The sequence below is a fragment of the Zonotrichia albicollis genome, chromosome 6 (assembly GCF_047830755.1).
Source record: "Zonotrichia albicollis isolate bZonAlb1 chromosome 6, bZonAlb1.hap1, whole genome shotgun sequence".
Lineage (NCBI taxonomy): Eukaryota > Metazoa > Chordata > Aves > Passeriformes > Passerellidae > Zonotrichia > Zonotrichia albicollis.
This window is the reverse complement of record NC_133824.1, coordinates 47761063-47786504: the sequence shown is the minus strand read 5'-3', so window position 1 is coordinate 47786504 and position 25442 is coordinate 47761063. Positions and strand designations below refer to the sequence as shown.

At 54.6% G+C, this 25442-nt stretch overlaps 2 protein-coding genes across 3 annotated transcripts; one reads left to right on the top strand and one right to left on the bottom strand.

The window, feature by feature from the left end:
- Positions 1 to 584: 584 nt before the first annotated feature.
- INCENP (inner centromere protein) lies at positions 585 to 14162 on the bottom strand. Of its 2 annotated transcripts, XM_074543548.1 has the most exons (18): positions 13934 to 14162; positions 13741 to 13851; positions 12520 to 13235; positions 11137 to 11188; positions 10943 to 10976; positions 9508 to 9586; positions 8990 to 9041; positions 8379 to 8496; positions 8162 to 8296; positions 6168 to 6277; positions 5712 to 5832; positions 4913 to 5035; positions 4530 to 4699; positions 4174 to 4264; positions 3543 to 3656; positions 2318 to 2477; positions 1606 to 1862; positions 585 to 1364 (listed from the first exon to the last, which is right to left on the bottom strand). In XM_074543548.1, the coding sequence occupies exons 1-17, from the start codon at positions 14104 to 14106 to the stop codon at positions 1648 to 1650; spliced, it is 2574 nt and encodes an 857-aa protein (XP_074399649.1). In that variant the 5' UTR covers positions 14107 to 14162; the 3' UTR covers positions 585 to 1364; positions 1606 to 1647. The 2 variants fall into 2 exon arrangements, with proteins under 2 accessions (XP_074399649.1, XP_074399648.1); XM_074543547.1 differs by having other exon boundaries at positions 585 to 1862.
- A 275-nt stretch (positions 14163 to 14437) lies between these two features.
- LOC102072438 (inner centromere protein) lies at positions 14438 to 24790 on the top strand. Its single transcript, XM_074543546.1, has 19 exons — positions 14438 to 14820; positions 14928 to 15041; positions 16055 to 16737; positions 17714 to 17765; positions 18249 to 18282; positions 18506 to 18605; positions 19126 to 19213; positions 19688 to 19823; positions 19894 to 19986; positions 20095 to 20106; positions 20556 to 20665; positions 20790 to 20901; positions 21539 to 21649; positions 21877 to 22001; positions 22182 to 22260; positions 23036 to 23143; positions 23352 to 23438; positions 24001 to 24157; positions 24491 to 24790. Exons 1-19 carry the CDS (start codon positions 14690 to 14692, stop codon positions 24688 to 24690), a joined length of 2532 nt encoding a protein of 843 aa, XP_074399647.1. The 5' UTR covers positions 14438 to 14689; the 3' UTR covers positions 24691 to 24790.
- The last annotated feature ends 652 nt before the right edge of the window (positions 24791 to 25442 follow it).

Genomic DNA, 25442 nt, shown 5'->3' with positions numbered 1-25442 from the left:
TGTGTCTTTGTCTGTGCCTGGGGGGTGGGAGCTGGCCCTGCACACAGTGGGGTCCCACCTGCAGCTGGGCTGACAGCACAGGGACAGGGGCTGGGCACTGAGCAATGTCCCCAATGGACCCACAGCCACAAGGGCCCCAAACTTTAAAAATCAGCCTCTAAAAATCAGCCTTAAAAATCAAAAGCTTCCACAGATGCTACAAAGTGCTGGGGAACCCACAGGGACTAAGATCTTCCATAGGAGATCAGTTCTCCCCAGATAGGACATTCTTGCCTCAAGGAATCAGCACAAGAGACAGACTCCAAACCCTCAATTTCTGTAACAAAAAGCTGAGAGGAGCCCAGAGATGACAAAACTCACTTTATCCGACAGTTTTTGGCCAATTCAGAAGCTTTTGTACAAGAAATCGCGGTCGCAGGGATACAGACTTGGATGCACAGGACAGCCAATGGAAACACAGGCACTCCATGGGTACAGACAGCAATAGCCAGACCTGGATCTACAGAGCAACCCTAGGAGCACAGACACTCCACACATACAGATCTGCACATACAGAGCAGCCCCAGCATACAGACACCAGTGTATTAAAATAAAAAACTTTTTAAATTTAATTTAGAAACAACATTTAATTTGTTTTGTTTTGAAGAATATCTACTGGCAAACAGTGCGTTGGCTACAGACACACAGACAGGATCATGTCCCCTCACACAAAGCACAGTATCTACAAGGATTTTACAGGGCTGGGCTGGGTGCAGAAGGAATAACTAAACCACCATGCACTCCTGGAATGGGAAGGCTGATCTGGAATTTTTGGTTCAATGAAATTGGGTTGGCCAGAGTCCGGTTAGCAGTGGCTCACTGAACAGGAAGTGCTAAATGGCCGAGACAACGAGCTGATGCTGAGCCACAGCCAAGGGTGAACAAAAGGGATTAAGGTTAAAAACATCCTCTGAAATCCCATCAGGCCTCACAGATGGAATTTCACTGAGAAACAAAAAAATATCTGCCAAAACCCTTACAGAGTTTCTCCTATCAAGGCCTAGAGCTGGCTCACACACTTGCGGGTCCTCGGGGAGATGGTCACGCCTTGGTCATCTCTGGCAGAACGTCACCGAGACCCTCATGGTGTCCCTGCCCCAGCTGTGCCAACGTCAGCCGTGCCCAGTTGATGGACACTGCCACACAGGTGGGGACAGAGCGACAAATCCCTTTGGGATTGCAGGAGATGAAGAGCACACGTGGGAACACTTTCCTGAGAAGAGCAGTGGAGCAGGCCGGACTGTGCCCTGGTGCAGTGGTCCCTGGCTGTCACTGACCTCGAGGGCAGCACAGACACAACTGAGGAATGGCAGGGCCTGCCAGGCCTGTGTGACAGAGGAGGGGAGAGATCCCACAGCTTCAGGTGACACCCCTCACCCGCTGAAAGTCTGAGTCCATGCCAGCTCCAAGCTAAGGGTACGAGAGAGGCACTTCCTGGGGCAGCACCTCATGGCTTGGCCTGACAGAAACCGGCCCTGCAAACCGAGGCGCAGGAACCCAGGAAAAGCTGCCATTTATTCAATGCTAGAACCTAAATATTAAAGTGAAGAGTGACTCCTTCCTCACCTGGAGACAGGAGGGCACACCTGCTGCACACCTGCGCTCATCTCAGGGCTTCTTGAGGCCGTAGGGCAGCCCCAGGGCTGGCTTGGCCGCCACGGAGGGCGGGGAGTGCCACACGGCCGAGCTGGTGCGCTTGAAGTAGCGGGGTTTCCTCTTCTGGAAGATGTCCTCCAGCTTGGGGCTGGGGATGGCCCCAAACAGCGCATCCAGGTCGGGGGGGTTGTAGTACTGCCGGACCACAGCCTGGCTGAGCAGGTTCCCTGCAGGAACAGATGAGGCTTGTGTTAATTTTGTTCACTGGGATTGCTGTGTAGGCTGTTGTATGTGGTGTGTCCATGCTCTGCTCATCTCTCACCACCCCAAGGCAGCTTAGCTGTGCATTTGTCCCCCATCACGTTGTGACAAGATCCCCAAGTGGTGGAGGAGCCCCTGATTCCACATTCCACATAGAATCATGGAATGGTTTGGGTTGGAAGGGATTTTAAAACTCATCCAAGTTCCAAGACCCAGCCATGGGCAGGAATACCTTCCTCTAGACCAGGCTGCTCCAAGACCCTGTCCAGTCCTGGACACAGCAGTACTCATTTCATGCTGGAGTACTTCAAACTCCTCCAGGCAGGAGGAGCTGGGCAAAACCCCACAGCAGCTCCCACAGCCTGCTGGGGGTCCTGGACACACAGAACCCCCCACATCCCCCCCCCCCCCCCCCACATACCAGTGGCCCAGGCAGGGACAGGCTTGCGTGGCTGGCTCTCATCATCTGTCGAGTCGTCGCTGTTCAGGTCCATCCCATAGTCATTGGAGCTTGTCAAAGGCACCTTGAATTCCTTCCTGCTCTGAGGAGTCATCTCATACGAGTTGCAGGCAGGGGAATTCTAGAAGGAAAATACATTCCACAGGTGTTGGGTGCAGCAGCATCATCAGGCTCCGAGCTAAAGCAGGACCAGCTCGTCCCCACCTCCTGCTCTGTCACCTCAGAGCAAACCCTGAGTCTGGCAGGTCTCAAGTTTGGACCTGAGAGCTTGACCCAAGTTCCAAAGTTGTGACCCAATGATGGCTGTGCATGGCCTTCTCCTGTTTAATTAGGCTGATTAATTTGCCATGAGCACACAGCAGTAGATGAATCTAACGGGTCTAATAGAACAGAGCTCCACTCCAGCCAAGCCAAGGTTAATTGGAGGTTTTAACCCGCTGGAGCAGAGTCACATGCCCTAAACACTCTGCAACTCAACTTCTGAGCTTCATTAATGATGTAAAACTGCTAATTGCTGTACAGAAAATCTGCCCACCAGCTCAGCCAAATCGAGCTCATGCTAATGGGAGCTGCACGGGCAGAAAGTGTAAGGGCAGGAGAAAACCTTCAACTGCAAATTTCAGGTTTTTTCAACTGGAAATTTTCAGCAGGAATTCTATTTTCATTCAGTAAGTGAGTCTCTGGAGAGCTGTACACAGTTGTCCTTCCCCACCAGAGACCTCCTTCATGGCTTTGTGTCCAGTGACATGAACTCCCACCCACTGGTGCTGCACTTAAAGATTAAGATTCTGAGCATTGCAAAGAGCCCCCTGTTTGTTGTCGATGCTCAGGACATGAACACACACCCGCAGGATCCTCCGGAGCCAAACCACCACCATTCCGCATGCTCTGCTGCCACCTTGTGGCTGTTCCCAAATTTGACCCGAAATAAAACTTGGAGCACTTTCTGTCCCTGAGGTCCTTCCGGTACTTAAGAGGCATTTAAGACAGCTCCAACACTCGCTATCTTACCCCTGCTTCCCTTCCCTCTGTCATTGAAATATGCACAGTCAACCCTAGATATCCAGGATTTAAAGAACTCCTGTGTTATTGCAAAGGCAGATAAAAGCAGAGGGTGGAACAGCTCGAGTGGGTCAGTGCTGGGACTGAACTCTGCTGCCACCCCTAAGGATCCATCCCCAGTTACCTCCTTGTTCTCCTGGAGTGGTGCCCGGGCATTGTCTTTGGCCTTTTGCTCCTCTGACAGTTTCTTCTGCTCTTCCTCCTGCCTCTTCTTCTCCGCCAGCATCTTCTGTTCCCTCTGCCAGGTGACACCCACAGGATTACCCTTAGGGACTACACTGCCAACCCAGCCACCCATCTTTGTGGCAGGCAAAATATCCAAGCACCCCAATACAGCAGTTCCTCGAGCTGCTGAGGAGCACTTGGGACATGGTGCAGCTTCCTCAGAAGGGCACAAACACACTGACCCCCTGCCAGAGCATCAGCTGCCTTTCCCTGACAAAGCCAGGGCCTCCCACACTGGAAAACTTGCTGCTGACTTTATCTTGGGGCTATAAAAACCAGAAACCAGCTGACCACCTGCAGAAGTCTGTGCTACTGATCCTGGCCTCCTTCTAGACTAGTAAACAGTAAATTTAGAGGCCAAGTCTCCCCATGGTACCGTAACCGTGCCACACAGGTCTGACTTCCTGCTCAGAAGTGTCCCAGTAGGTCTTCAGGGCTGCCCACAGCATCCCAGCTGAGCTGCTCCAACAGCAACAGCTGCTGAGGCCAGACTGTGTGGCTCCATCCCTTCCCAGAAATCAATCACTCACCTCCTTCTTCTCCATTTCCATCCGCAGTCGCTCCTTAGCAGCCGCTTCTTCCTTCTGCAGGCGGGCAGCCCTCTCCTGCTGCTCCCTGAGCCTGGGAAGCACAGCACAGGCCCTCACTCCCAGAGCCACACCAGGGCCCTCCCTGGCTTACAGCTCTTCAGGCACTCCCCACCACACCCCTGACATCCCTGAGCCCAGAGTTCCTCCTTGGCAGCTCAGCACCAGCAGCAGCCCAGAGCTGTGCTGCCAGGTCACTGCAGCTCCCTGCTGCTCCAGCCTTCCACCGCTGCCCTCTGCTCTGGCTGCGTTTCAACCCCGTCCCAGAATTCGGTACATAAATGGGGATTTTGCCTTACTTTTCTGCCTGGATCCGCTCCTGCTCCCTCTTCCTCTCCAGCTCTCTCTCTGCAGCCAGCTGTCTCTCGCGCTCCAGTTCCGCCTGCCTCTGCTCAGCGATCCTCCGGGCACGCTCCTGCTCCTCTTCCCTCCTCCTCTGCATCAGCTCCCTGCGCCGCCGCTCCTCCTCCTGGAAGCACAGGCAGGAGTCACTCACCTGGCAGGAGCAGGCTCCAGGGGAAGCACCAGGAACCTCTCACTTGACCCAAATTCCCATCCCTACACAGCAGGGAAACATCCTGGGGGTAAATTCCCAGTGCCCAAGGCAGGTAGATGCCCTGTCCAGTTCTGCCTGTGGGACAGAACAGGCCCACACAACAGACACACACACAGACACACAGACCTGCTGCAGAGCTCTTTGTCTCCTGGCCTCCTCCTCTTGTCTGCGCCGGGCCTCAGCTTCCTCCATTTTCCTGGCAGCCACTCTCTTCTTGATCTTCTCCTCTGCCAGCCTTTCTTCCCTCGCCTGGAGCACACACAGACCCAGTCTCAGGTAGGATGGCACAGCAGGACCCCTCACAGGGCAAACCCTCCCTCCTTTTCCCTCAGCAACCAAGGACTTGTGCTTGTGCTCCTGTTGTGGTCTGTTTTAAAAAGGTCATATTTAGGGCAATGACCTTGTTTTGCACCTTCCCAGGAAGAGCTGACCACTGGAATATAACCTCAGAGCCATGCAACCAGACAGGCAGCTGGGGATAATTAAAGCAGACAGATGATCACTAGGCCCCTGCACAAATTGCCTGGAAGTCTGGGATCTGAGGAAGGCTCTGGAGGAAGGATGTTTGCTTTCCCCTGTCCAGCTAGCTATTAGTCAGCTGGGAAAAGCAGCAAATAAAGCCTTGGGGCCATTAGGCCACCTTTATCTACTGCAAGTCCTTCTCCCATCTACCAGAGCATTAATAAAGCCCATTTAGATTCCTGATTATGGAAAAACAGGAGTTCAGCTGCCATTTGCTGTAGTCAGAGAAAGGCTATCCCTAGAATCATAGGGGCTCTGGAACGTTCTTTATTCAACTACTCTTTGATTCAGCCTCTGGAATCTAAGCAGCCTCCGTGCCCCTCTTTCCAGAGAGCACATTTCTGTGGTGCCAACTGCCTCAGTGGCTACTGATTGTCCCACATAAGCTCTGCAGGGGCTTTACCTTCTCGCTCTTCTCATCAAAGAGCGCAATCTTCTGCTCAATCTTCCTCTTCCTCTCCTTCTCCATCTCCTCCGCCCGCTCCCGGGCTTGCAGCACCTTGCGCAGGCGCTCCTCGCGCTTCCTGAGGACACAGCCTGGCTCACCAGCGTGCTCCAGCCAGGCCAGCTCCCCCCAGCTCAGCACAAGGCCAAAGAGACACAGCAGGAAATTCAATGGCCCAAATCCCACATTCATTTAAGCACCAGCCATGCTTAAGCTCTGTCAGAAAGTGGGGACTCAAGACAAAAAGCTGCACCAGTGGGCAGCAAGGGCACAATCAGCACTCCAGGGATACCCCAAGGACAAGCACTGCCTGTGTCCACAGGAGTTTCTGTTGCTTGCACAGTTCCTGCAAGATAAAACACCTGGACACAGGAACCTACAGGTGCCAAGAGCAGTGTGACCACATCTACTCACAGCTTTGCCTCTCCGAGTCGCCGTTTCCTCTCCTCCTCCACCTTTTGCCTTCTCAGCTGCTCAGCTTCTTGCTTCTTCCGCAGAGTCTCCAGCTTCTGCCTCTCCTTCTCCTGAGGGGAATTGAATGTCATTGTACCCACCGGCCAGAGCTCTATCCCACCTCAGCTGCTTTGGGCAAGGGCCCAGAGGTGACAGCCAGGAGCTGCAGGCAGGAATATGGGATGGTGACAGCCTGGAGCAGAGCTCAGGCAGCCTGTGACCTGGTCATGAATGGACAAAGGCAAAGAAAACACTGGTGTGAATCTCAGGGAGCAAGAGGAGAAGCTGGAATGTTAGAACAGGAGCACACACAGCTCTGGAAGCCCAGGCAGCATCCTCAGGGACTGCAGGCAGGCAGCCCCGTGCTTTCTTTTGGTGCAAAGGAGCCACCAAGCAGCGCTAATGGCTGGCACGGCTCCCGCTCCCTGCGGCGAGCGCGGGGACAGATGGAGCTCCAGGAAACACCTTGAGCTCCCGCTGGCGCCTGCACCTCCCACCAGGCTCGCTCTGGGGGTGAACCACCAGCACTTCAGAGCTCCCAGCCTGCTCTGGCATGCAGCCAGAACCAGGGGCTTGCTCCTCATTCTCCTGACCCAGCCCAGGCATGCTGGCAGCCAGGGGAGCGAGATCCAGCCACCACTACAACCATAGCAAATGGACTGACATCAACCCACTCCATGCCCAAGCAGGCCTGGTCTCAGCACAGACCCACAGATCAGCACAGGCATTATCCATGGGAATCCTTACACTGGGCTCCATGCTGTAAATGCTTGGTGCTGTCAGCATCCAAACTGGTTAATATAAAACTAACAATTATATCTTACTGCTCTGCTGCTATTTAGTTATGTTTAGCTCCCACATGGAAAATCTCCCGAGGGGGAACTGCTTGCACTGGAATGAAACCTAAATCATTCCACGAACTGACAGCAGCAGAGGAAGCACTCTCTAGCCACAAGACTCTTTTCTCATCCTATTAACTCCTTTGTAGTACTGACACTAACATCAGCAGGGGCCCAGTAAGATTGAAGCTGGAATCTTTCACTGCTTCCCAGTGGCCTTCCCTGACCTGCTGGAGCACAGCCAGCCTCTGAGCAGAGCTCTAGGAAGCTCTGCCATCAGGCTGCTAGATGCAGGAATACCAATTCCTGCATATTTCCCCCCTCTTTCTCCCTCTCAGCTCTCCTGCAAGGGGAAAGCAGCCCCAGAGCTGCCTACTTTGCAGGTGAGTTGTTGGGTATCAGGTGCATGAGCAATTCCTGCTTGGCACACGGCTTCCAGAGCGGCTCTCAGTGAATCCAGGAGGCTGCACCCTTGTCTAGAACCAGCTCTCAAATCCCTCCCTCCCAAACTGCTCCTGCCTTGGAAAACCAGGGCCTTGGAAAGCTCCCTGGGGTAGTGCAGGAGCACCTGCCTGCAGCCAGCCAAGATGTGCTGCTGGTCCCAACAGGATCCATCAGCGACACTGATGCCTGCTCCATCTGGACACCAGCAGTTGTCTGACTGGCCCCACATCCAGGACAGCTTCATGTTTCCTCCTGCCTCAAGGGTCTGGAAAACCTCCAAGGTCTGAATTTAAGAGGTATTTGCTCAATCTCACTCATGAGAGAAGTCCTAGAAAGGAGACCTGGGATCAGGCCAGACTAAGAAAAGGAGACCTGGCTTCAGTTATCAATACAACTCAACATTCACAATCCACTTGATTTCTGTTTCCCAGTTTTCATCTCTGACTGCTACTTGCCAATAGCTTGGGAGAATGATGCAGGAATAAAGCTTGGAGTGCAAACTGGAATTCTTCAGTAAGCTGACTAACCACAATTTTATTTATTTAAATGTAAACAGAGCCTTTCAAATCACTCAGTTTCAAATGGGCTGCAAACCTCCTCTCATAGCTGTGCTTTAAGTTAGGCACTTAATGAAACCACCGTGTACTGGCTTAGAGCAGAGCCTCCTCTTACCTTGGGATCAGCCTGGAGAGGGGTGTTGTACCTGATGAAGGATTTTATGACTCCATTCCTCCCCACAGAGCTGGGTGTCATGAGGAGCTGGTTCTTCTGCACAGTGTGCAGGAACGTTTTGAACGGACGCGCCACCTGGGGGAGGAACAACAAAGTGTGAGTGGGGCTGGGTAAAAAAGGGTCTTGGTCAGGCATTCCAGGGTTACAAGGATCTCACCTTGCTGGCTGGGAGGACTGGGGATGGAGTCTTTTTTCTCAGAGGAGACAGCCCTCCCTCCTCTGCCTGCTGGTGGTCGTAGCGCTCATCCACGGCTCTCTTGTAGCTTGGCTTCCTCCTGTGAGACAGCACAGGCTGTGAGACACACCAGGCAAACCCTCCTCACACCTCCAAGTCAGGGCTGGAAAGGGCCATGAGCTATCCTGGCCTTAAGAGAGATGCCAGTGTGGGCAGGCCCTGGCACAGGGTGCCCAGGGGAGCTGTGGCTGCCCCATGCCTGGAAGTGTCCATGGCCAGGTTGGATGGGGCTTGGAGCAACCTGGGATAGCTGAAGGTGTCCCTGCCTAGGGCAGAGGGTGGCACTGGATGAGCTTTAATGTCCCTTCAAACCCAAATCAGTCTGTAATTCTAAGATCATGCATGCACAGTTAGCCAATAAATAAAATCCTAATGCAATAGAAAATAAAAATTAAATCATACAATCATGGAGGCAGGAAAAACTTATTTGCAGAAGTTTCACAAATACTGAAAGCCAGTGAACAACACCCCAGCACTGAACCTGTTTGGACCAGGGCCACAGCCTGCCTGAAACACTTCCAACTAGGACATACCTGGCACTCTGGGGTGGCTCCAGGGTTCCCCCATTCTTATTTAAGTTGTTTTCTGAAAGAGAACAAGTACACAGTGAGTTCTAGCAGGAAAAATCCCCCCAGCACAGGTTTGACAGCAGAGAAGGGATGTAGCAGCTCTCTGAACAGCAAAACCACCTGCAGGAGTGGGCACAGCAGGACCTGGCTCACATGGCACCGATCCCCCCTGGAAACTCCAGACAAAGCAGAGCTGCCCAAAGCTGTCTGGGTTCTGCACAGCTTCAGCAACAGAGCTCAGCTGGGCCTCCCACAACCCTCCAGCCTCATTACAACCATCTGCATGTGCTTGCCAGGATGGAAATAACTCCAGCACAGAGTTTTCTCGCTGCTAATTGTCTGAAACAAATCCCTGCTCATCAAACATTAATTAATCTTTCAAAGTAAGCTCTCAAATTAACCAGTCAATCTTTCCAGCTTCCCAGCCAGCCTCTCAAAATGATAACTTCCCAAAGTGCTGCCCCCAAACCCTCTGGAATTACCACTGCTGTTCTGCTCCTGGGGCTGCCCGTGTTTGCTGACTGTGTGGGAGCGAAGGGACATCCGAGGGTTTTGGAATTCCTGTGGGAAAAGCAAAGAGGTTTCAGGACAATCACACATGGAAACTGTTCCTGGTTCAGACTGTGGGGTGGCTCTGACACGGGTACAGACAGTGGCATTACCAGGGAATGCCAACCCAGCTTCTGGCAAAGCCCTGGATGCTGCATCACCAGGAGAGGCAGGAACATCAACACGAGCATCTGCACTGCTTAAACTCAACCAGCTCATCAACTATTAAGGGCAGGAGCCTTCCAAGCTGTAAATCTGTGCTGCTGGAGCTCTGGCCAGAGCCAGCATGCCCATATCCCTGAGCAGGGATGAGTGGGGAGCCTGGAGACAGCAGGCAAATGGCTCATTTCCATGATTTATCTGTTATGGGACACCCAGTGCTGCACTTAGGCTCTGCTGGGATAATGGGCTGTGGTTCTGGAATTGCTCTCTCCTAGCAGCACCAGCATTGCCTCCTGGTCAGCACTTCACAGTGCTGCACTGGGAAGAGAAGGGATTGATGGAGAATCCATCCTCCCCAATTGCTTCTGCAGGGCCTAGAAAAACTGACTTGGAGTTTCTGCACACCCATAACAGCTGTCCTTGTTTTCACAAGCACTTCAGGTCACTGCTCTGCTCCATTAATTCAGGGTCTGCTCATTGAAACTTATTCTGGACTAAACACTGACATGATCCCAGCATTACTTCCTCAGTGAGGATTGTGGAGAAAAAGGTTTTGACCTCAGTAATATTCACAAATTTCCATGTGAGTCCAAACTAACAAGTGCTGAATTACCTGCAGGATTGACCAAAAGCTCAAAAGAAGCTTTAAAAATACAGTGTGCAAACCATGACACCAGCTGGACCAAACTTCCCTGAACTATTAGTTTTTTTAATCTGTAAAGACTGGGGACTGAATCTTCACACAATGATCTCTAGCAAGAGGTTAAGAAGGAAGAACCAAGCAGGACTCAACCCTGAGGTCAGGCTCAGGGTGGTGTGCAACAATTGCAACAGATTTAGGAAAATGACAGAGGAAAGTCTTGGCAAGCATCCAAGCCTGTAACACCCTTCTGACAGAACATCTGCACCCAAAGCCATGTGCTGATTTCCCAAAGAAAGCTTTGCTGGTTTTGGTTTTACTGGTTCTGAAATGTTGTGATTAAGACTTTCCCTAGTCTGAATACCAGAACCACAGAGGCTCAGATGGGCTCCTGCACTGTAAGCCAGATGCTCTGTGCCTTCCTCACTCACTGCCATGGGGACAGGTTACAAAGTCTGACAACCCACAGTCACAGCTCCCAAATTTCCCAACAAGCTGTAATTCCACACATTTTTCTACCAAATCCATAGAGGCACAAATACTTTTCATCCCTGCCCAAGTCTTACCAGCTTGGAGGGGGTGGAGGGTCCAGGAGGAGGCCTAGAATAAAAAAAGAAGGACAAAAGGGGCTGTGCTTAGCAAAACTGAGGAAACTGGGAAGCCACTTGGATTTTACACCAAGAATGGCAGTAAAAAAGTTCTGCAAGCAGGATAGTGAGGATAGATAAATAAATAAACAAATAACTGAAAGCATTCTCACCCAGTTTTGACAACGGTTTCCTCATCCTCTGGCACACTTATGGAGCTGGAGGCTGTGGGAGAGGAAAAAACACACCTGAGCTGTAAGGCTGGGCTGCAGCCAAGGATCTGGAGGGACAAGGAGCTCCAGACACTGCAGAAGGGTTTGTCTTGCCCTGGGGCAGGGTGGGGCACTGCAGGAACACGGCCAGCAGCTCCAGTGCAGGAAAGCAGTTTTCAATTATGGATGAGTTCGGGGTGATATTCCACGAGCTGGCATTAATGGGCCTTGGGCTTATGTGCAGGGACCTGACTGGACATCCAGAGCAGTTAGAGCCAGCCTTATTTACAGTGGGAATGCTGCTTCCCAAGCCAGCATTCCAGCTGGCCCTGCTGCACTGAGCTCAGGAGCTCTGTCACAGCCAGAACCTGTCATGAATGACCACAGAATCAACAATCAGAGACTGGCTGGGGTGGGAAGGGACCTTAAAGCTCATCCAGTCCCACCCCCTGCCTTGAACAGGGACACCCTGCACTAGCCCAGGTAGCTCCAAGCCCTGTCCAACCTGGCCTTGGACACTTCCAGGGGTGGGGCAGCCACAGTTTCTCCATCAACACATGCCAGGACCTCGCCTCCCTCAAACAGAGGAATTCTTTCCATATATCCCATCTAAATTCCCCCTTTTTCAGTTTGAAGCCATTTCCCCTTGTCCTGTCACTCCAGTTCCTGATGAAGAGTCTCTCTCCAGCTTCTTTGTTTAATAATTCCAGCAGATTAGATGAGACTGTCCCAGCCTAAATCTGCCTCTGCCACCAACTGTAGAAATGTGGGAGAATTTAATCTACAAAGTCTAGCCTCAAAATTCCCTTCTCAAACAAACTCTAGAACCAGCAGCCAGATCCAGCTAAGGAGAAAGGAACTGATGGGAATTTCACCTTGCAGGAAACAGGAAGAGGAAGGGCTTTAGGAGAATCCATCACCCCTTTTGCCTCCCCAAATCCTTCTCAGCTTTGCCAGCTGTCCCCACAGAAATGGGAAGACCAGCAGACCAGAGGAGCTGTGGCTGTCCCATCTCTGGAAGCATCCAAGGCCAGGTTAGATGGGGCTTGGAATGACCTGGGTAATCTTTAACGTCCTTCCAACCCAAACCATCCTGGGATTCCAGGTTCAACAACTTCTCACAGCAAATCAGCAAAGGTTAAAGCTACATTGAAATGGAGACACTGAGGCTGATCCCCCAGGTGATTTACAAGGCTAAATTCAGTTTTCTGGGTTTCAGTGCTCACAGGGGGCTCCAGAAAGCCAGCGAGGCCTTCCATGAGGAATTGCAGCCCTGGAAGATCAGCTGCCACCCCACACTGAAGACCCAGGAAGCAGAATGTCCCCTATGACACCGAACCTCACCATCCACAGAGCTGGAGGACACGGATCTCCTCTGAGTCGCCCTCTTCTTGCCCGCTGCCCTGGCGGTGGATGCCCGGATCATGCTCTCCCTCTTGCTGGCCAGGGAGTATTTCTCTGCCAGGGAGGTCCTGCGGCTCAGGGAGGGTTTGCCCATCAGGCTGCGGCGCACGGAGCGGCGGCTGAGCCTGGAGCCGGTCGGAGTCCCTGGGCTGCTCCTCTGGGGCTGTGAGGGCTCCTGAGCCTGGCTGTGGTCCCATGGGGAGCCATCCCCCTCCTTCAGCCCTGTCCCTGGGCTCAGGATGATGGTGACATTGGCTGCCCTGCCTGGCTGTGGCTCGGGAGTACAGAGCACCACCAGCTCAGGGGTTGTGGGCACCACTGGTGATTTGGGAGCGCCGTGTTCCTCGGGAGAGTGGCTCCCTGAGCTCGTGGGGAGCAGCTCTGCCGGCTTTGCCCTGCTCCTCTGGAGAGGCACTGCAGCACCAACGAGGTCAGCTTCCACACAGCCATCCTTCCCTGCTGCCTGCAGGGCAGTAGGGGTCTCAGGAACCACCTTGGCGCTTATGGCAGAGGCTGCAGCCCGGGCCCGTGTCACACGCTGCGGTGGAGAGTCTTCCTTGTCCTCGGCCCTGCTGAGTTCCAGGTTTGCTTTGTTCTTGAGTTGCTGAGGAGATCGCACAGAAGGTCTGCTGCTGCCGTTCCTCCTCCTGGAGAGGCTGATCACAGGAACAGTGGGTGAGATGGGAACAGGAGTCAGGAACAGCCCCAAGTCCTTCTGTGCACAGACAGGCAGGAGCCAAAACACCTGGGCTGGGCCCAGGAGACACAGGGCTGCACAAAGCAGCTAACACAGACAGCAATCAAGGGATGCAATGGCTTTAAGCAGAAAGATAATAGACAGAAACACGGGGACATAAAACCAGGCAACAGTAAAAGCACTTCTCGAGAGAATCGAAATCCAATGTTTTTTGGCCGACAGTGTCCCAAACACAGGGTCTGACCAGACCTTTAACACCAGCGGGATGAAGGAAGGGGAGCTCCACCTGGACAAAGCAGAGCATCGCCAGGACATGCTCCGTGGAGGGCATTGTTTCCCTGAAGCCTGGGCAGCCGGTGTGTTCAGCCTCGCACGGGCTCCCTCTCTTCTCCAGGCCCCGAGGACACCCCCTGCGTTCCCCCTTTCCACAGGGGCTCCCCCATCCCGCTCCCGCCGCCCCTCACCGCTTCCTGCCGGACTCTTGCTCTTCCTGTAAGGCCGACAGCCGCTTCCTCCGCTGCCGTTTCTTCTGCGACGGCGTCTTGGGCATCAGCTCGAGCTCCTCGCTGTAGTTGCTAGAGAGGAAGGGGAGATCAAGGCGGGATCAGCGCGAAGGGCGGCCGGTAGAGGCTGGGGCCTAGCGGGGTATGCAGGTACCTGACAAACATCTTGACTGCCTCCTCGTAAATCTCATCCAGCCACACCATATCGGTCTCGTCCACCTGCCGCAGGAACTGGGCCAGACGCCGGTCACCCTCTGAGGGCAGCTCCATGGTCCGCGCCGCGAGCTCCGCATACCCCATCGCCACCGCGGCCGCCTTCGCCGCCATCGCTACAGCGCCAACGGCCGCGCGCGCGCGGCAGGCCGTTCAAACACGGCCCCGCCCCCTCGCCACAGCCAATCACCGCCCGCCGCCCCCCACGGCCCCTCCTTCCCATTGGCTGCCAGGGAAAGAGCTCGCACTGGGCGCCGCTCTGCTAGCCCGTCTTTATGCTCCTGGAGGACTCGGTTCAGGAGGCGGGGCTTGAGGAGGAGGAGCCATAGGCGGCTCCTTTTAATAGCTGAGGGTGACGGACGGGCAAATTAACCAATAAAACTCCGGCAACTGAGATGTGTGAGCTGTGATTGGCGGACGTCGGGTATAAACTTGGGGTGCGAAGGCCTGAGCCGCACTGTGAGGGCGTGGCGAGCGGACGAGGCGGCTGCTGCAGGAGGGGCAGCTCTGGTCGGGCGCCGAGCGAGTGCTCTGGAGGGTCTGGGGAGTTTGGGAGGGGTCCCCCCCAATACCTAAACCCCGGTCTGTGTTCATACTCCCTCGGTGCCTGCATCTCTCTTTCCCGCGTTGAGGGGTGTCGTGGCTGCCCCCCGCCCCCTTCTCAGCCTTGTCCTCTGTCTGTGTTCCAGGCGAAGCGATGGCGGAGGGTCCCCAGCAGCTGCTGCAAGTGTGCGGGCAGAGGCTGTCCCGCTTTCTCTCCGGCGCCCAGCACAAGCGCCTGGCCTGGCTGCGGGAGGTGGAGGAGCAGGGCATGAGGATGCTCAAGAGGTAAGGGCCGCCCTGAGGGGGACCCCGCTGTGCCACACCAGCTGGGTGTGAGGGGTTTGATGTGGGCAGTGGGAAGCAATCTGTGCTCTGCCTCTTCTGCCCCACAGCAGCTTCAGGGATGAGCCCATGCTCTTGCCCAAGACGCCGTCGCAGAGGAGGAAGCTCAGGAAAAGGCAGTCCTCTTGGATGAGAGAGGAAAACAAGGAGCTGAGCAGGAGGAGGTAGGTGGGTTAGCTTGCTCCGGCTCTGCCTCATGGTGTTTGGATGAAACAAAACAGTGCCTGCGGCCACTTTCCTCCACTGTTTTTTTTTTCTGGTCATAGTTGAAGAATAATAAACATTATGTTTATATTTGTGTTTTGTCTCACTGGGTTTGTGTTTTGGGCTCAGGTTGCTGCTCCTGGTGTTCACTCCCTAAGCCTCTGTCAGTGCCTGGAAAACTTGGGAAAGGGATGTGTTGCCAGCACCATGTCTGAGTTGGCAGGCAGGGAGACTCCAAGGGTTTATGGAGGGACTGAAGTGGAAGTTCCAAGTGATTTGCTTGGAGCCCACGCCACTTTCAAAGCTGCCCAAACCTGATCTATTGGTGTTTTAGGGCACTAAAATCATGCTGACTGTGGTGAGAAGCCCACAGGAGGAAGAGTTAGAGGTGGGAGACTGTCAGGAAGCAGACATGGAGGGTGGGGAGAGCAGCAGGAATAGCGGGAGCGTGGGAGGTTTGTGTGTGTGCAGGGAGAGCAGGAAAAGCAGCACTGCGGATCGGAGCAGGGAGAGCTCTGGGCCCTGCTCTGGGTGCTCAGGTCATGCCTTCTCCAGGGGGGCAGCCCAGCTAACTCCTGCTGGTGCTTTCCCTCCTTTAAACTTGGTTTGGGAAGAGCTGCTGTTGTCAGTAGGAGGGTGACACACCATGTGTCCCTCTGTAGGTGCTGTCCTCTGCCATGTGCTGCTCCCAGGGCAGGGTTTAAACCCAGCTCTTGGTGTAGGGCTGGGCGCACCTTTCCCACTGCCACTTCTCCACACCTGGCTGACTGTGTGGCACAGCCCTTGTGTGTGAGTGAGCTCCCATCTGGGCTGTGTCCATGTGCCTCTCCCCAGGGATAGGATGGGCTGTGAGGGGGAATGGTGGAGTGGAGAAGCAGCAGCTTCACTTTTACCCCATTTGCTTTTCCCTCCAAAACTTGCTTGGCAGTGGACAACTCCTTCATAGTTTCCTTCAAAATTCTTTTCCCTTAAGGTTATCCAGAAGGAGGAGTGGTGTCAAGCTGCAGTCTTCCAGCCTGAACTCCCAGCAGTGCCAGAGCCAGGAGCAGCCCCAGAGCCCTGGCTGTGAGGGGCAGGACGTGTCCATGCCCGGCTGTGCTCTGGGATCTCAGGCTGGCATTGCACCCCAGCTCCCAGCTCTGCCCGGGAAGCAGCCTGAGGAATCCTGTGTTCCCATGGCAGGTCTGGACAGCCAAGAGTGTCCCCAGGCTGCTGCTGGGGGTGATGCAGGCCCTCCAGCAGTTCTAGGGGAGCAGCTGCCTGAGGTGGATGCAGCAGCCGAGCTCCAGGACATCCCTGGTGTCCTTGGGATTGCAGCTGAACAGCCAGGAAAGGATGGGGAGCAGGACCCCAGGAGAGCCAGCACCTCCACTCCCAAGGCTGCCCAGAATGGTGATCCTGCTGCCCTCCAAGGAGATGGATCTCCTCAGGGCCTCGAGGCACCGCTTTTCCAGGACTCCCCCAGTAAAAGTGCAGCACAGAAATCCAGGACGCGCCGCCGGAGCGGGCTGGGTGCCCCCCGCAAGAGCCACAGGGCTTCCCTGGCAAAGAAGTGCTCCCTGGCCAGCAGGAGGGAGAACATCATCCGGAGATCCGTCAGCAGGGCCAGGAAGGCAGCGGCTCGAGAATCCTCCTCGGCCTCCAGCAGAGTGAGCTGTGAGTCCCTGCTCTGCTTCCCTGTGGGAATGGAGCGGTGTGGAGCGGCTCATCCCTGCCTCCAGCTCCCCCCAGGCCTCCTGTCTTTGTGGGATCCTGGGGTGCAGCTTCAAGCCGGGGTGTTGCTGCAGCAGGGGAAGGCTGGGGGGCAGGGGGAGTTGGGGTACACAGGTTGGGAATGGGCAAAAAGCACAATTGTGGAAGGGAGAGTGTGGCCAGGCTGGTTCCAGCCACGTGTGCCTTTGGATTGGGAGAGACTGCTGCATTCCCTGGGGAAGGGCTTTAATTTATGGTATCTGCCAGCTCTCTAAAAAATCAATAAGGCTGAAAGTGCAGCCGTGAAGTTAGGCTGCAGTGGGCAAAGGAGCTCAAATGCTTTTTGGGCATGGATAGCACAGACTCAAACTAGCTGTGTCACCAGAGGAACAGGGGTCATGGAGCCCAGGCTATTCCCAGTAGCTCCAAATCCCTTGTATCAGCTATTCCTGCTGCTCCTGACAGGGTTTGGCTCTTTGGGCTTTCCAGAACCATTCCTGCTGCAGGCAAACAGGCTGTGGTGGAGCATGGAGGCCTCTGGAATTCAGCTTTGTCAGCCTTGAGTCACGCTGTATCCAGGCATTTGTTATAGCACTTGGAGCGAAGGGGTGTGATGGGGGGGTGGAATGAGCCTGGAATGAGCCCAAACCCCCTGGATCCCTGCACCAGAGCGTGCAGGGAGTCAGGAGCTGCAGCCAATGGCCTGGGAATGCTGGCTGTGACACAGGCAGCTGGAGCAGGCTGCAGGGCTGCTGCCTCAGTGCTGCTCTGCCTCCCCAGCCCACTCCAGATTCAGTGGCACTCGAGGGAGGTGTGGTGCTGGTGGGGAAAGCAAAGCAATCCATGTTCCTGGGAGGAAGCCTGAGCTCTTCCATGTGCACCCTGTGCTGTTGGGAGCCTGGGAGTGAAATCTCAGCTCCACTTGTGCTTTCCTGTGCAGGTCAGAGCTCCTTGGAGGTTTTTGTGGAAGAGGATGTGACCAGCAGCACAAGGTGAGGAGACTGTGTGAGGCAGGTGGGCAGGGATCCCAGCATTCCCTGGGATGGGGACACTGGGTGGCTTTTCTGTCACAGACTTTGTCAGGGACTGCTCAGGTGTTGTTGTCACCTGGGGCTGGGTGAGGTTTCAGGTTGTGCTGTTCAGGCACAGTGAGATGAAGTCCTTCACTGGGGTGGCTGGTGGTGTGTCCTGGGGTTCCTGGAATGCTGGGGGCCAGTCAGGTCTGCTCTGGGCAAGGTTGTCAGAGTCCCCTCCTTTCCTGCTCCTGGGGCCCACGGTGGTTATGGGGCGTTCAGCAGCACCGTGGGACAGTCCCTCAGATGAATTCACAGCCCAGCCTTGGTGTGCCTGGCTGGAACTGCCTCTGGATGTGCTTAGGAACCTGCACCTTCCTTGGAGTCCCATGCACTGCTTCCATCGCCTATAACTCGCCTTCAGAGAGAATTTAAATTATTAAAATAGCTTTTCCTTCACAGGCCTGAGCTGGAGCCAAATTCCCCGAGGGAGAAGGTGAGTTCCAAGGAACAACCTCAGACTGTGTGGATGCCTTCCTGCTGAGTCAGCATCTCTGCTGAGGCTGTCACTGGATGTGGGCACGTGGCCCATGTCCCAAAATGAGCCATCACAGCCCCCACCTGAGCTAGCAGCTGGCTTTTCCAGGGCAGCAGGTCCCTGCTAGCCCTGTTCTTTGGAGCAGCTGTGCCAAGAGAATGCTTGTCCTCTTTCCCTGCAGGCTCCTGGAGATGTCCTTGTTCCAAGCACAAGTCCCCGAGCTGCCAGCCCTCCTGCACAGCACCTGTCCCCTCTGGAGCAGCAGGCAGGGAATGCTGCAGGTAACTTCCAGGTGGTCTTGCTTTCCTTGCATGAAACCCTGAGAACACACAGACCTCAGGGTCAGTGGGAGCATTCCTGGGAAATAAAGGGTTTATGTTGAAACTGAGCCACTTCTGACCAGTCAAGGAAGTTTTCCAGGTAAAGTTTGGATCTCCTGAAGAGGTGAGCCATCAGTTAGGTGGGCAAGGACATGTAAATGTGTCCAAGCTCTGAGACAAACACTGCCCTGTCCAGCTTCAGTCTGCAATGAGTGAGTGGGGGCATTTGGGAAGGAGCTCCTGGAGCTGGAGTCTTCCACAGAGTGTCATGTCCTTTCCCTCTGGGGTTGCATTGTGTGAACATTTAAAGGTCCTGGTTATTTTCTGTGCCTCTGAGCAAGAAGGAGGAGTTGGGGTGGGGGGGGGGTTGTTCCCTGTGAGCTGCAGGATGTGATAAGCTGCTGGAGCTGGAATGGAGGAAACAGTCCCTGGAGGGAGCTGGATGCCTCACACGTGGCACTGACTGCAGGTTTCTCCACAGGAAGCCATGTAAATCCCAGGAGTGAACCCCAGAAGAGCCAGGAGCAGCCCCACTGTGCCAAGCCTCTGGAGAGTTCCTCCCGCATGTGGTAGGAGACATGGCAAGGAGCAGGGATGAGCCTGGGGTCTGGAAGGACTCAGGTTTAGCATTTTAAGTAATTTGTGCTAAAAAGGGGTGGGGGGCTTATTTCCCTGCCTTCCTTTCCCAAATTCCAGTAGCTTTGAAATCTCCTTTGGCCAGACCCTGTGCCTTGAAAGTCTCTTGAGGCTTTTGGAGTCTGGTATGGGGAGGAGCTCCCAAGGTCCTGCACAAAGCAGCAGAGGTGCCCTGGCACAGTTAGCTCAGAGGTGGGAGGTGACTTCAAGGGCTCCAAGGGTGCAAGTGACTGACCTGGTTATTTTTGTCTGTGTGAGTGTCTGGAATACCTGACCTGACTCCTGGAATACCTGATGTGCCTCCTCACTGTGTTGCTGGGGAGGTTTTGGGAGAAAGATGTAATAGCCAGTCAACCCCTCTGGAGGGTATGACAGCCACTTCATGTCCCTCCTGCTGATGCCACCAGGATGAAAGGCTGCAAGCAAGCCCTGGGTGTCCTGTGGCACGGGCAGCAGACGGGGGGCCGGGTCCCTTCCCCTTTGGATGAGAAGCACAAGACCTTGGCAAACCAGGCTCCAGCATCCCCCTCTCCAGCCAGCAAGGTGAGTGGTGCCACAGCCCTGTGCCCCCTGTGCCAGGCAGGCCCTGAGCTCCCTCCCTCTCTCCCCACAGGCTGTCAGGCCACTGAAGAACTTCCTGCAGGGACAAGGGGGTGGCATCAAGGACTTCATCAAGCGCAACACTCCCACCCGGTCCCACCTGAAGGTGCGTCATGTCTGAGTGGTGAGAGGAGAATGGGCTGTATGTGCTGGGAAGGGGAGTTCTGTGTTAATTCCAGACTTTTAATTGTGTTTTTATGCCCTTTCTCTGCAGGGAGACTTTGTTGTAAGTATGACACCTCATCCATGGGGCTGACACGCTGACCACACTCTCCCCTCACACCGATGTCCAGCAGCCCTCTGGGTGCACCAGTGGTGAGGTGACAGGATCTCTGTGCAGGTGTGTTCTGCTGGGACTGGGCACTGCTGGGAGCTTCTGGCCTCTGAGCCAGGCTGCACTGTGCTGCCTCTCCACCATTTTCCTGGCTCCTGGGACAGGTGTTCACCTACAGTAGGGGTGTGCTGCTCTTTTCTAAAGATATTCTCTGCAGCTGAAGGACTGAAGTTGTTCCTTCTATACCTCTGCTTGCATTGGATAATCCCTGTTGCCAAGTGTGTTGTCTCCCCATCCCAGTGTCCAGGTGAATGACTCCAACAGTGCCTGTGTGTATTAGGCTGCCTGAGGGGAGACACAGCCCCCAGCACCTGGTACAGTCTGAGCTCTTCTCCCTCCAGGAGAAGGAGAGGCAGAGACTGGAGAACCTCCGGAAGAAGCAGGAGGCTGAGGAACAGAGGAAGAAGAAAGTGGAGGAGGAGAAGAAACAGCGTCAGGCAGAAATGAAGCAGTGAGTTGAGCTCCTTTCCCCCTGCTCTCTCCTTGGTCAGCACAGACTTGCCTTGTGTCCCCCCTTGGAATGAGCACTTTGGGAGCAGGCAGGGCTGATGGCCCCTCTTGCCCACGCTGCCCAGGAAGAGGGAAGAGCGCCTGAGGAAGGCCCTGCAGGCGCGAGAGCGTGCGGAACAGATGGAGGAGAAGAAGAAAAAGCGGATGGAGCAGAAGATCCTGCAGAGTGATGAGAAGGTGAGAAGGCTGAGTGGGCTTTGGGCCTCTCTGAGATCTGTGAGACCAGGAGGTGTGAGCAGGGCCCTGACAAGCTCTATGCATGCCAGAATTCCTTCTGACAAGTGGAGACTTTTGTTCTCCATCCCTCTGCACGTTCCTGTTGGGACAGGCCCTGTTCATGCTGCTCTGAGTTCAGGGAATGTGGCACAGCCCTGCAGTGACAGCCTCACCTGGCCCACGTGCTTGGACTCGAGTGTGTGACTCAGTAGGGGCTGCATTTGGGTCAGGTTAGGGTTTCAGAGCCTGACCTGGCCCTTTTTGGGGGGCAGGCTGGCCTGGTGGCAGTGCTGCTGCTGTGTAATGGCTGTGAAGGGCTGAGGGAGCTGTGCCTGAGGGCCCAGAGCCTGAGCAGCCTCTGGGTGAAGCCTGGCTGCTCATTTTGGGCTGGACTGAAGGGACCTTTGGAAAGGTCAGCTTTGGAAAACAAGGAGTCATGTTCCTTTCATCTCTTCCCAAACCCTGAGTGGACAAATGCACAGCCACTGCTGGGTCCTCAGTCTCCTTAGGATCTGGGATATCCCAAGCTCCAGCCGTCCCTCCAAGGGTGTGATGTGTGTCCTTGGAGGAGTGGAGCTGACAGGTTTGGCTTTCCCAGTTGCACACCTCACAGGTGAGGGAAGAGAAGGTGGCAGAGGAGCGGAGCAAGAGGAAGGGGTCCAAGAAACACGGGGAAGTGGAGGCATGGAAGCAGAAATCCCTGAGAGGGGTAAGAGCAACTCAGGACCCTCCTGCACATGGAAAAGGACAGGGACTGCAGGAACCTGCTGTATTGGTGTGGCTGGTGGGATAGAGACAGGTCCCTGCCTGCTTCTGCAGGGATTTTGGGGTTTGGGCTGCCAGATTTCTGTCCAGGCAGCTGATGTTGGGTTGGAGCACATGGGAGAAATGTTCCAGCTGCTGGAGCCTTGCAGGGTTTTCCTCTTGTTTCTTCAGGAGGAAAATGAGCAGCAAGAACCACTGCAGAAAAGAAGAGAGGATGAAGTGAAGGAAAGAGGGAAAACAGTTTTGGAACTGAAGAACCTTCTGGAACAGAAACAGCTGGGACAAGCAAAGGAGAGGTGCGAGCTGGTGCCTGTCCTGGAGAAGGGAATTGGCTGCAGCTGTGGGGAAGCAATGGGTGTAAATGTGATGTTGCACCTGGGCTCTGGGGCTGCCTGGAGGTTGGGGAGCAGGAGGCTGTGAGAGGGTGAGGGACAGCTAGGCATGCTTCCCTCTCTAAATCTTTTATTTTCCCCCAGGTATCCCAAGCAGCGAGGGAAGGAGAAGCCCCCCCAAGCAGAGCAGGAGCCAGCAGCATTGGCTGGCAAGGCCACCAAGGTGGGGTTGGAGTATTCTGGGGGCAGCTTCTCTGCACACAGCACACAGGCTGGGCTCAGCATTAGGTGTTTTCCAAGTGCTGCATTGCTGGGATGTTGTTTAGAGGATCAAATGCAATAAAACTAATGATGGTTGCTGTGCAGGAACAAGCCAAGGGCTGGGGCTTCCCTGGCTCACAGGTGAGCCCTCAGCCCTGTCATGGTGTGGGGACAGTTATGAAATGGCACTTGGAAGAACACTTCAAAGCGCATTCACTGATCCTGAAACCAATGTGGTAATTAGAGATTTATTAATGTTTTACTGCCACAGTTCCTCACTGTGCCCAAAGGATGTGACCCCCAAACCTCGGGTGCCACATGGCCTTGTGTCACTTCATTTGCACTCACACAAAGAACACTGGGGCTTCAAGTCAGGGTTGTTGGTCTTGAAATATCGCATTAACATTTGCTTTCACCCTCTACTCTTAAATTCATTGCTTCATTAGTGAAAAATCAATGCCCCAAATGGTTCTTCCTCTTCAGGATCAATTCTTCCTCCTGTGTGGGCTCCTGCTGCACTCCTTCCCTCAGTCCCTGGCACTTGGACTCTTTTGTGCTGTATAAATTTAATTTAAGGTTTGAATCCTTCCTGTGCTGCCAGCAGCAAGTCCAGAATGAGTCTGGCAAAGCTTTTCCAGGCAGGAGAAAATGGCTGAGCAACACAGGAGGGGAAACTCTCAGAGAAATTGTTTGAGTCAAAAAGAAACTTCAGCAGTTAATTTTTTCTTCTTTATTAGGGGAAAGAAGGTTCCAAAAAGCTGCCTCTCTGGCCTGGGCTGGAGAAAAGATATGAGCCACCAGAATCCTTTTTCTCAGCTCTTAACGTCTGGCTCCAAGCAGAGAAGGTGAGTGTGGGCTCCAAAGAGCCAGGCTGGACTTGAGCAGAGACAGGTTTGGCTTTATCTGGCAATCTTGGATTTGGGGTAATTTCTGCAGAAGAAGCCACAGAGGCACTGAGGGCTGGGTGTTGCCAGAGCTGCTGCCGAGAACACAGCTCTGTGTCAGAGCCTGTTCTGTGTGAGTGAGGAATGACTTCATTCCCGTGTCTTACAGGAGGCTGACGGTCAGCAGCAGCCGAGGGAGGAGAAAAAGCCCATTCCACCAGCAGCCCCTGGGCCGTGGCCCAACAAAGCCGTCAAGGTGAGCCCTGGCCCCGGCACAACCCTCGCCTGCTGTGGCTGCTTGTCCCCCTCGGCACAGCCATGGCACGGAGGAGCAGCTGGAAAAACAAGGGGCTGGAGGCGGAAAAGATGCTGGAAGCGGCCACGGGAGGGCAGCAGGGCCTGAGGCGACGTCCCGAGGGGAGCGGCCCTGGGCAGCCGGGCTTGCGCCGGCCGCAGATGCGGACGGAGCCTTCTTCCATGGGCAGAGCGGCAGGAGAGGCTGCTCGGAGCTGAGATGCAGCGCTGCCTCTGCCGGGAATCTGCTCTGGGCTCCGTCCTGGCTGTGCCAGAGCTCCAGCGAGGGAAAACCGAAGGGTTTGGGTGCAGAGTTGAGTGCTGGGACATGCCTGCTGTGCCTTTCCCAGGTTTTCCCACAGAAAACAGGAGGGGGAGGGAGTGTTAAGAGCAGGTGTCAAGGCAAGGAGCCCAGTGATGGTTTTGTGTTGGTTCAGGATTGGAGCACTTTGGGGCTCTGGTGGCCATCCCAGCCGTGGAAGTGCTGCTCCCCTTGCTCATGACTGCTCTCTGTGTGGTTTCAGAAATCCCTCTCCTCATCCTGCCTCGGGTCCCTGGAGGCTGCTCAGGAACCAGCATCGCCTCCGGCCAACGAGAACAGCTACGGGCTGGATCTGAACAGCGACGACTCCACAGATGATGAGAGCAACCCTCGGAAGCCCATCCCTGCCTGGGCCGATGGTAGGTGCCAGCTCTGGGCTGGCTTCCTTTCCCTCCTGCCCTGGAGCTTTCCAGCCTTGCTTGGAGCCATCCCAGCGTGCAGTCCAGGATTGCATGCCCCTCTGGCAGCTCCCAGCTCTGTGTGCTGAGGCCATCAGTGCCGCTTCCTGCAAGCTCCCATGGGCTGAGGTGACACCAGAGCCCTCTGAAAGAGGCACAGCTCCCGAGGAGCAGCGGGCTGTGGTGGCAGTGGGACGTGTCCCACCGCTGCTGCCCGGCCGGTGGCTCTCGGAGGGGAAGGGGAGTGCCGGTGCCGCGGGCCTGCAGTGTGTGCTGTTCCCGTTGTTCCCGCAGGGGCGCAGCTCCAGGAGGCCATCGTGCACCAGTACTACCATCCCGTGGACCTGGAGGCGCTGTTCGGGACCATCCCCAGCCCCAAGCTGGAGGACATCTTCTACAAGAGCAAACCCCGCTACTTCAAGCGCACCAGCTCGGCCGTGTGGCACTCCCCGCCCTGCCCCTCCTGCGGCCCCTCCTGCTCCTTCCAGAGCTGAGCCGAGGTGGTTTCTAGGCTCTGTGTTCTACTTGCCCTGACAATTTTAACTTTGTATTCTTCTTTTGTACAGAAATAAAGTTGTTTATTCAAGTCCAGCAGTTACTGGGTGTGTCTCCTTCCCCTTACCTTGGTGCCTGTTGCTTTTGCCTTGCAGGAATCACAGTTGCTAATCTGCAACCAGAGCCATTTCCTAGTCTGCCTCATTTCCTATTCACTTAGGATATTCTCTTGCTCAAGGAAGCTTGGAAATTGCTTTAAGGAAGATCAGGTTTTTAAATCATTGAGGGGATAATGTTTTTGTAACACTTTTTTAATATATTTACTGTATTTGTGTATTTTTCTATACTGTCTTAATTATCTACAATTCCTTTTCTTCAACAATGCCTGTGTACTCATCTTAGTCTGAGCCAGAATCTTCTTCCTGCTGTTGGAAAAACCTCCCTGGACAATTCAAGCAGTGGCTAATGCCTACTCACCCTTTTTTTTTCTAATGGGAAAAGGAAGCCCAGGCTCAGTTCTGGATCCTGTTGTGGCAGGATCAGTGGGGACAGCCTGTCTTGAGCAGGGAGCTGGATTGATTTGGGAAGGGTGAGGAAGGGTGGATGGTTCCCCAGGGATCTGTCAGTGTGGCACCCTCAGCAGCAGAGCTGCACCCATCCCACTCCTTTCTTCCTTTCCCAAGCCTGAGTGCACATGGATTGACAGGAGCAAGGATAGATTGAAACAGAAAAGGGTCTGGCTGTAAGGTGG